Source organism: Bactrocera latifrons, unplaced genomic scaffold, assembly GCF_001853355.1.
Source record: "Bactrocera latifrons isolate USDA-ARS-PBARC rearing strain unplaced genomic scaffold, ASM185335v1 scaffold_53, whole genome shotgun sequence".
Classification (NCBI taxonomy): domain Eukaryota; kingdom Metazoa; phylum Arthropoda; class Insecta; order Diptera; family Tephritidae; genus Bactrocera; species Bactrocera latifrons.
In genome coordinates, this window is record NW_017537190.1 from 320,138 (window position 1) to 329,895 (window position 9,758).

Consider the following 9,758-nt stretch of genomic DNA (forward strand, 5'->3'; position numbering starts at 1 on the left):
ATTATTTATATAGAATGTCGATAAAAGACTGGTCCAGCCAGAGTTTGCATACCCTTGGCACCCTCACAAAATTAATTTTTAAGAGCAGGTTTAATAACCCAAATATCAGGATAACCCAATCTTTCTTATGAAAATATAATATATTTTATACGAAAATCGAAATTTTTTCTTATGAAAATATAATATGTTTTATACGAAAATTGAAATTTTTGGCCGAAAGAGAGTTTGGTTAGGTTATTAGTTCCCTGCCACCTTGTTTAATGAAAGTTAGACTACGAAATGGTTCCACCTCAGTCTAGTGAAGGCTGGATAATGTAACAGAGGTGTATTTCTACAATTTTATCGAGATAACACTTTCTATAAATTTTAATACTTTATCTCTCATTTCACCTTTGCTTTGGCAGAGATAATTCATGTTGTTGTTGTTGTTTTTGTAATGATTATCTAGTCCCCGTTAGGATGGTAAGATTTAGATAAGTTATCATCGAAGCTATTCAAGGGGAGGTCCAAAAAAAACGTGCTGTTTCGGAAGAGGGGTGCCAGATGTGTAGGGTTAGCTGGGCATACAAAGCGGTGGTTAGTGTCAAGTGGGGACTCTTTGAACGCTGGACATACATACTATATATTCGATATGTCGGGGTCGATTCTGCATAAATAGTAGTTTAACCTGCTACAATATCCAGAACGAAGCACAAGGGTCACTCTCGATGCTCGTAGCAACTCGCGGTCGTGGTCTGTAATAGGTTCGGGTTTGATTCCAAGCATGTCMTTCAGTGAGAGGGTCGAGGATGTTTATGATTCCACTATAAAAGGCGGTCAGTACATATCTGAAGTTTGGTGTGTGCGAGGTCTGTTTTATGCCGTTTACGTAGTTGAACAAGAACTTCTTGATGCTCCAAGAAAGCGGTCATGTGAGGAGTAAAGGAGCACAGGCTGTCGAATATCTGGGTTATGACCAGTCGGACAGTCATTATCGTGCAATCATCAGCGTACGATGTCTACGTTTCGCATTACAAATTAATCACTAGTTATTTCAAAATATTATCGAAAAATCTGCATTTTTTATACTAATAMGCCTAAGTATAGGCAACATGGCTCWCATCAAACACGAAATTCTTCAAAAATTGGGCGATTTTTGAATTGAAATTTCAATTAGAAATCAATTTTCTTTAATTTTTGAWGAAGTAATGCAAAGTAATGTCTTCTTCAAAGTCAACAACAATTGTGCCTATTTGCTAAATAACACCTTCCCCAAACAACGTGTTAGAGCGCGCAGAAATAGTCCAAAACCAAACTTTATCTAGACTTTTTTTCACAATTCATACAAAAACAAATACGCTTGTGTGAAGAGATATTACAAAAGCAAATAGAAAATGTTAATATGTCATATTTTCTACMGTTACACACATGCCAACATTTGTTCATAATGAGATTCTGTCAATATTCAATGCTTAGAAGTGTTGCGTATTCAATGCAAACATATCGATTTCATTAGTTAGCCCAACCATGTTGCCAACTGTCTGGTCTCCCCAGCTTTGTGCGTCAGATGTTCTACGTGTGTGGAGTTAATATGTTTGTCTGTTTGTGGTAAGCAACGCGTATCTAATATTTGTTGTTGTTAAATACCTGCAGGAGTACCTATGCACGACARTGATCTGCTTGTAAATTGTCGTCATTGGATGACATTGTCAGTGTCACACACGTCAGTGACAAGCATAGCACAGCTGAGGTGCTTATATACTCCCTAAGTATATAGAATGGCATACACACCTGCTCAAAATAATAGTTACACAATACTTTTTCAAGTAAAGCTCATGAATAATTTAAATTTTTAAGAAAAACGCAAGCGTACTTACATATATTTTTCAAATATTTACAAGTTTATTTAGAAAAAAAAGCGAAGCAAACAAATGTAGATCCAAAAACATTTCATAGCTATAATAAACTTGCTCAAAAAAATAGGTACACTTTTAATAAGACAATTATTTTGGAAACACAAATTATGTTAAAACAGCTTTGTTGTATATTTAACATTACTCAGTTAATAGCCAGTATATCCACCATTWTTCTRGATTACTTTATTTATTCGTTTGGGCATACTACTGATTAAAGTCTGACAGGTTTCCYTTAGGTATCTCATACCAAGTTTTTTGTATGCACTCCCATAACTGGTCTTTGTTAGAGAAAGATTGACTCGCCAAATTTTTTTTTTAGTTCTCCCCATAGGTTTTCTATTGGACTTAAATCCGGGGATTTGCTGGCCACTTCAAAACTTTAACATTATTATCTTCAAAATATTTTTTTTAACCAGTTTGGAGGTATGTTTTGGGTCATTATCTTGCTAATATACCCAACATAATGGTAATTTTTCTTCAGCATAGGGTATCATGACATTTTCAAGTATTTCCTTGTACTCCGACGCTGTCATTTTGTTAGTTGTAAGGTATATAGAACCTACTCTATACCAAGAAAAACATCCCCACACCATGACGCTTCCACCTCCATGCTTCACAGTTTTTTTTTTTTTTTTGAATCGAACGTGAAATTCCTCTCACAATCGTTTCCAAACAAATTTACTTTCGTTTCATCGCTCCATAAGATGTTTCTCCACTTTTTTGTTCCCTCAGGTCCTGACCAATCTAAATGACTTCTTACAAAATTTAACCTCTATATCTAAATTTTTTGATCGCATTAATGTAACTTTCCTGGCTATACGTCCTGCTAGCTTGGCCTTTGCAAACGCCTGCGAACTGTTTGGGTATTYACAACACTTCCAATTTCTGCTGCTATCTCCTTCGACGACTTGAATTAGTCCTTTTTAMAAATAGTTACAATGTGGCGATCAAGAACTGTACTTGTTTTTTGTGGCCTTCCACGAGTTGCCCTACTTGAAAAACTGGATAAAATAAATTTTGTTTCCACAAAGAGCTAAGTTCACTTATGTGTAACTATTATATTGACCAATTTTTTTTTTTTCTGAGAATTCACGCAAAACTGTCACGCATTAATTCGGGGAATCACATGCTTCATTCTCTTAGAAAGGGCGATGCCATATTATCTTAATTTAACTTACAGCATAACTTGTCGCATACAGCCCATAAACAGTTTTTTAAACTGTTGAGAGTACTAAGTTTTATCGTGTAACTATTATTTTGAGCAGTTSTGTATGTATATTTCTGGGAAAATMTTCTTTGTCAMACATTCYTTTATCATCRYCATAMGTYTTTTTGTTTTTACTACTGATTTCTAATATTAATAAACCGCAAATTTTCATGTTCGTAAAAGTTATGACATTCATCGTAATTTTCTATGAAAATCCTCYTATCTGTCGGATTTATTTCCAGATACAATATAAATTTACGATTATAATAATTGCTTTCCTTGAGTGGCTTTGAAATCTACCGACATTATCTTCGCAAGTGAAAATCTTCCATTTATTAGATTATATTAAATAGGCACTGGCGGGACCAGTCTTTCTCTTCAGACAATACGAGCTGTCCGCGTGATGTCTTCTTCTTCYTTAATGGCGTAGACATCGCTTACGCGGTTATAGCCGAGTTTATAACAGCGCGTCAGTCGTTCTACCTTTTTGCTGCTTGGCGCCAATTGGAAATTCCAAGCGAAGACAGGTCCTTCTCCACCTGGTCTTTCTAACGGAGTGGAGGTCTTTCACTTCCTCTGTTTTCCCCGGAAGGCACTGCGTCTTATACTATCCACGCTGGAGTGYTTTCGTCCATTCGAACAACATGACCTAGCCAGCGTCGCCGCTGTCTTTTAATTCGCTGAATTATGCCATTGTCATCGTTTATCTCTTCCAGCTCATCGTTCTATGAATTGTGGTATTCGCCGTTGCCGATAAGCAAAGGACCATAAATCCTCCGCGTACCTTTTTCAGATATCGCGGTATAAAGGCAGCTCCTTTTCGTGCGGTCAAAGGCAGCTTTGAAATCGACCTAGAGGTGGTGTGTGTCTATCCTCTTTTCGCGAGTCTTTTCCAAGGTTTGGCGCAAGGTGAATATATGATCAGTTGTTGATTTTCCAGGCCTAAAGCCACACTGTTAYCCAAACCCAACTAATTTGTTGGGTATAAGCTTGCGAAAAACATATAGAGTTGCCCAAATGCTTAAGAATTTTTTTTGAAAGCGTCTGGTCAGTGTTTCTGTGAGTGATGCAAGCCGAAAATGCAGCGTTCGTTAAATCAGAGGAACGCGATTAAATTCTGCGTTAAACTCGATAAATCTGCGGCAGAGACATTTGATATGATCAAGCAGTCTTACCAGATATTGCTTTAGCAAGAAGTGTGTTTCGGTGGCACCAGGCCTTTTTGAACAACTTGGAAGAGGTCGCTGATGAAGACCGGAAGAATGAGCAAATCCAAAGTGAAAACGGTTCAGGGTATAAATATCAAATTTTTTAATGACTAAGTATTTTTTTCATTTCTATAATTGCGAAATATTTATATAAACGTCCTTCCCTCCGTAAACTTCCATGAAATATATATTATATTTTTTCTCTAATGTAAACTTGTGTAAAATCTTCATCTCCATATTTTTACAGGTTGGTCGCTCATCGGAGTCCCCCATAGATTTTGTTGTTATGGACACATTGCCAGGTGATAAGAAAGATGCTAAAGTCATGCAAAGTACAATATCGCGTTTCGCATGTCGAATACTCGTGAATCGCTGTGAGGCATCCAAAGCGCGAATATTCGCCGCGGGCTTCGACTCAAGTAGAAATATTTTCCTGGGCGTAAGTTTATTTTCAAAAACACTAAAATGTTAACATTAACAATCAAACATTTCTTTGCTTCCAGGAGAAGGCCACAAAATGGCAGGATAATGTCGAAATCGATGGTCTCACCACAAACGGTGTACTAATAATGCATCCAAAGGGTCAGTTTTGCGGCGGCAATGCCAAGTGTGGACTCTGGCGCGAATGTTCGGTTGGCGGCGATGTGTTCAGTCTGCGCGAGTCAAGATCGGCACAGCAAAAGGGACAGCCGGTAATTATATAAAATAGAAGTTTAGCCGAAGTAACGAAATACTATTGACAATTCTTCTTTGTCTTACAGATTTACGATGAATCCAATGTGCTGCAAGATGGCACACTGATCGATCTGTGCGGTGCTACGCTGCTTTGGCGCTCAGCCGAAGGCCTACAACATTCACCGGTACGTATATGACATACAATTGATATACATATATAGTTCTTCCTTACTAATCTCCATTGCATTTTGACAGACCAAACGCGATTTAGAAAAGCTAATTGATGAAATCAATGCTGGGCGTCCGCAATGTCCGGTCGGTTTGAATACCTTAGTTATACCTAGAAAAGTGAATATTGGTGATCAAGTGAATCAGCCTTATGTGTACTTAAACTGTGGACATGTTCAGGGTATGTAACTGCTGCAGCCACTTAGCAGCAAACCTTTTTTTTAACTGTATATTAGTATGTTTGTCTAATTCCCCATTGCTTTGCAGGTCATCATGATTGGGGCCAGGATAAGAGTACTGGCGCCCGTCGCTGTCCCATGTGCCTCGAAGTTGGTCCGGTCGTTACGCTTTGTATGGGTCTAGAACCGGCCTTTTATGTTGATGTCGGTGCACCTACCTTCGCTTTTAATCCATGTGGACACATGGCGACTGAGAAGACAGTCAAGTAAGCATTTATGTAAAAACAAAACATTGTTGTGTAGTGTAGTAGTTGAAGTTAGCTTATTTTTCAATGAACTGTAAACATAGCCCGGCTATGCATTACCATACAAACGTCATTTCCCAAAACTTATGATCCACACAGGGTTAGATCACCGAAATACAAGTTTTTGCGCGTTTAAAATATTCACAAATCCCGGTTGTCGTGGGAAAAGATTCCGTCGACTAGACTTGAACTTGGTATCGCATCGATGACGTCAATTTGATAGTATATGCTCCTTCACTCCTCATACTACCGCGATTATCGCCAAGGTACAGAGCCGCAACAAAATCCTCAAGTCGCTAGCTGGTAGCACATGGGGAAAAGACAAAGAAACGTTGTTGGCAACTTACTAGGTATTCGGTCGGCCGGTCCTCAACTACGCCGCACCAATATGGTCGCCCGGATGCAATGGTACGCAGATGAAGAAGCTTCAGACCTGCCAGAACACTGCACTCCGGACCACGACAGGATGCTTTTTGATGTCTCCCATCGAACATCTACATAGTGAAACGCTTATGCTCCCAGTTAAGAAGGATAATGAATTCTTCTCCAAGCAGTTGCTGCAGCCACCTGCTTGGAATGGAATCGCCTCGTAGGAATATTAAGAGGTCTTTCCGACAGGTACTGACTGCCATTTACAGTTGTTCCTACTTGTCCTGAATAGACCCCGACATATGTTTTGCGTGCAATGAGTCCCCGCATGACACTGGCCACATCTTTGCATGAACCGCCTATCCCACTCATATAACACCCTTTTCCCTTTGGTCCGACCCCTTCGAAACAGCACATCTCCTGGGCCTCCCGCTAACTATCCTAACGTGGATTAGATATCCGTTAGAACAACAACAACATTCCTTCAATACGTCAAACGGTTTACTTATGCTACAACAACAAAAAAGTCTGGCACATGCACGCATAATTCGACAAGGCGATACCTTTATCCTTCAAGAAAATTATAAATAACTTTTACATTTCGAAGAATGATGCCAAGTTCAGTGTCCTAGGCCGGATAAAAATCCTAATTCATTCCGGTTACTTATACCCGACATAGCTTCAGTATAGCCAAAGTTAACGGTTTTTTGCAATAATTATTTTTTAACTTTTCCTGAAAATATGAACCTAACCTATATTTTATTTGTTTTAAGAGATCACAAAATTATAATAAATGTCTTCCTTCTCTCCACGTCTAGGTACTGGGCCAATGTTGACATACCACATGGCACGAATGGCTTTCAGGCGGTATGTCCCTTCTGTGCGACGCCACTGGACGGTTCATCCGGCTATATAAAGTTGATTTTCCAAGATAATTTAGATTAAATTACATAATTACTATTATTATGTTTAAATGTAAGCAAATCGCATATACTTTGCAAAGCATGCAAACTGGCAATGTTGCAGTTTATCAGCCCTTTTATATGCATTAGTATATATGTATACATTTATATAAGTGGATATATACATAAATATTTGTATGTATACACAGTTGTAATTACAAAAGCTGTACGCTAAGGCAGACCTTTTTGGCAAATTTCGTGCGAAAGTGAAGTTAGTGGCGTAGAGTAATGCTACTATTGTAATGATTATATAATTACTTTTTTAATTTATAGATATTAAACTTCTCCCCCCACAAAGAAGCATTGGCTGATAAGCTTTAACAAACATATATTTAGTTTATTTTTGCCACACACACACACACAGGCAACAACAATTACAAAATTTTATTTCAATTATATAAAATTAAAGAAATTTATATATAAACACACATCCAAACAAACACACACACACGCATGGCACTGAAAAGAGAGAAAGTATTAGAAAGCAAGTAAGCAAAATGAAAAATGAAAAAAAAAGTGCATAATTTTGTTTGTGTGTTGGCGTTGTGCAACTGCTGCACCGTTGTTTGGGTTCATAAAGCCAGCTGTGTAGTGGTAATCCATTGTAATGAATTGTAAAGAAATAACATGAAATTAAGTTATGTAAAATTTATAATAAAAAAATACAAAACCGTAAAAATGATTAACGATAAATGTTAGCTCTTAAGGCGAAGAAACAAACACAGACGATGTGTGGGAAGCATTTTGCCACCAGCAAGCAACACATAGCCACACGCATACACACAGACACACATACATACACAATATATATAATATATAAATTTAACAATTTAGAGCTTAATGTGTAAGAAACCAATAGTAGAACTACAAAGTGCATCTGAAGGACGGACAGTAATGCCGATCGAAGACGAAGTGGTTATGTACAGTTTAACAGCGTAAATAATACAAATAGGCGTTGCAGTGATATCGACATTTACGGTTCATTCGTTTTTTATGCAAACTTTCGCGGCAAGCGCTGCCATCCTGTTGGCCCTGTTGGCATTCAAATAACAAGTAAATCTTTCGGTTTATTTTTGAGTTTTAGAACAAATTTTAAAATTTTTTTTATATTATTATTATTTTTTTTTTTTGAATTTAAATGGACTGAGCAAAACGCCACTGCGTGCTAAATCTACACGTTCACGGTTTAGCTTTTGATTTATGTAACGGCGGTATAATAATTATATACACACACACACCCATATGTATTGAACTATACATGTACATTTCATTGAAATCAAAAGCAAAAGAAGAATAGCAAAAACAAAAATTTAATTCTTTAATGAAATTGAAAATGAAATCTAAATGTGGCTTCATGCGCAAATGTAAATGTAAAACTAAAAAAAAAATAAATAATTAATTAAATACCTAATAATTAACTGAATTGAGAGATTTAGATTTTATGTACATACATGTATTATGTAATTGTGTGCACAATTTGCATGTGTTTAGAAATTAAATGAATTCAAAGATTGCATTCAAAGCAAGTTACAATAACAACAAAAATTAGTTGCTGCGTTTATGCAATATATTTTATTAACTACAAAGATATATATATATTTACAAAATTTTACGTTCACAGGTGGCATGTGTGCAAATCAGTTATTATAAAATTTATAAAGCAATTAAATTAATTTGTCAAAACTAAAAATCTCAAAATTATATAAAAAAAAAACTTCGTTTTTCAAATTTAAAAAAAATTATTATTATCCTAATTCTACAAAAAAACTTTTTCCACAATTATTTTTATATTTTTAGCAATTAAATTAATTTGTCAAAACTAAAAATGTCAAATTATACAAACAACTTTTTTCCAAAATTAATTTGTCGTTATACTTTCTATGTACATTTTTTTATATTAAATCTAGTTTATTTTAAAAATTCTGAAAAAAATTCAAACTTTTTGTTTGTATAAAAATAAAATCTTAATATTAATATTTTTTTACACAAAAGTGCGTAAATTATGAGCACGTATGTATGTATGTTACAAAACTTTGATAAAATTCAAATTGGTTTTCCAAAAATAAAAATCTCAAAACTATATAAAAATTAAAAAAGAAATATTTTCCAAATTATACAAACATACATATATGTTTTTTCAAGATTAAAATTTTGTGTATACATATATTTTTTTATATAAAAAGCTGTTTTTATATAAAAAAAAATTCGAAATAAGTTGTTATGCTTTTGTTTTGTTTAAAAATAAAATCTTAAAATTACAATTTTCTTACAAAAAGTTGTTTAAATTAAAGCACATTAAATCAGTTATAAAAGTTTTATAAAAATTAAATTGATTGAGTATACTGACATACTAATATAAAATAAAATTATAAAATTATATACATATACATATACATATTTTCTTTCAGAATTGCTGCTTTTAATTATTTTTTACATTTATATTACTTTACAACTAGCTGAGTTCTGCTTAAAATGTTCAGAAAAAAATTTGTTGACAAAAGAAAATTTAAAAACTTATAAAATTGCTAAATTGTAATTGTTTGTGTTTATGGCATGCTATTGAAAGATCTTAAATTAATTTGTATAAAGGAAAAATCAAAAAAATATAAATATAAATATTTTCAAAACTAAAAATAATAACATTTTTTATGTGAGGAGCCGTTTTTATTTAAAGATTTAGAGAAAAACTTCTCAAAATTATATAAACTTTTTTCGGAATTAAAATGTCAA

The 9,758-nt window shown here is 34.8% G+C and overlaps 1 protein-coding gene across 3 annotated transcripts in view; it reads left to right on the top strand.

Annotated features, from left to right (window-relative positions):
* Nucleotides 1-8,105, top strand: part of LOC108974156 (protein pellino) — a 100,366-nt gene extending 92,261 nt beyond the window's left edge. For all 3 annotated transcript variants that reach the window (XM_018941839.1, XM_018941841.1, XM_018941840.1), the window contains exons 5-10: nt 4,558-4,749; nt 4,814-5,002; nt 5,072-5,170; nt 5,241-5,394; nt 5,481-5,658; nt 6,885-8,105. In XM_018941839.1, coding sequence (XP_018797384.1) covers nt 4,558-4,749; nt 4,814-5,002; nt 5,072-5,170; nt 5,241-5,394; nt 5,481-5,658; nt 6,885-7,011 — 939 coding nt within the window. In that variant the 3' untranslated portion in view covers nt 7,012-8,105. The remainder of the gene's footprint in view (nt 1-4,557; nt 4,750-4,813; nt 5,003-5,071; nt 5,171-5,240; nt 5,395-5,480; nt 5,659-6,884) is intronic.
* Nucleotides 8,106-9,758: the final 1,653 nt, after the last annotated feature.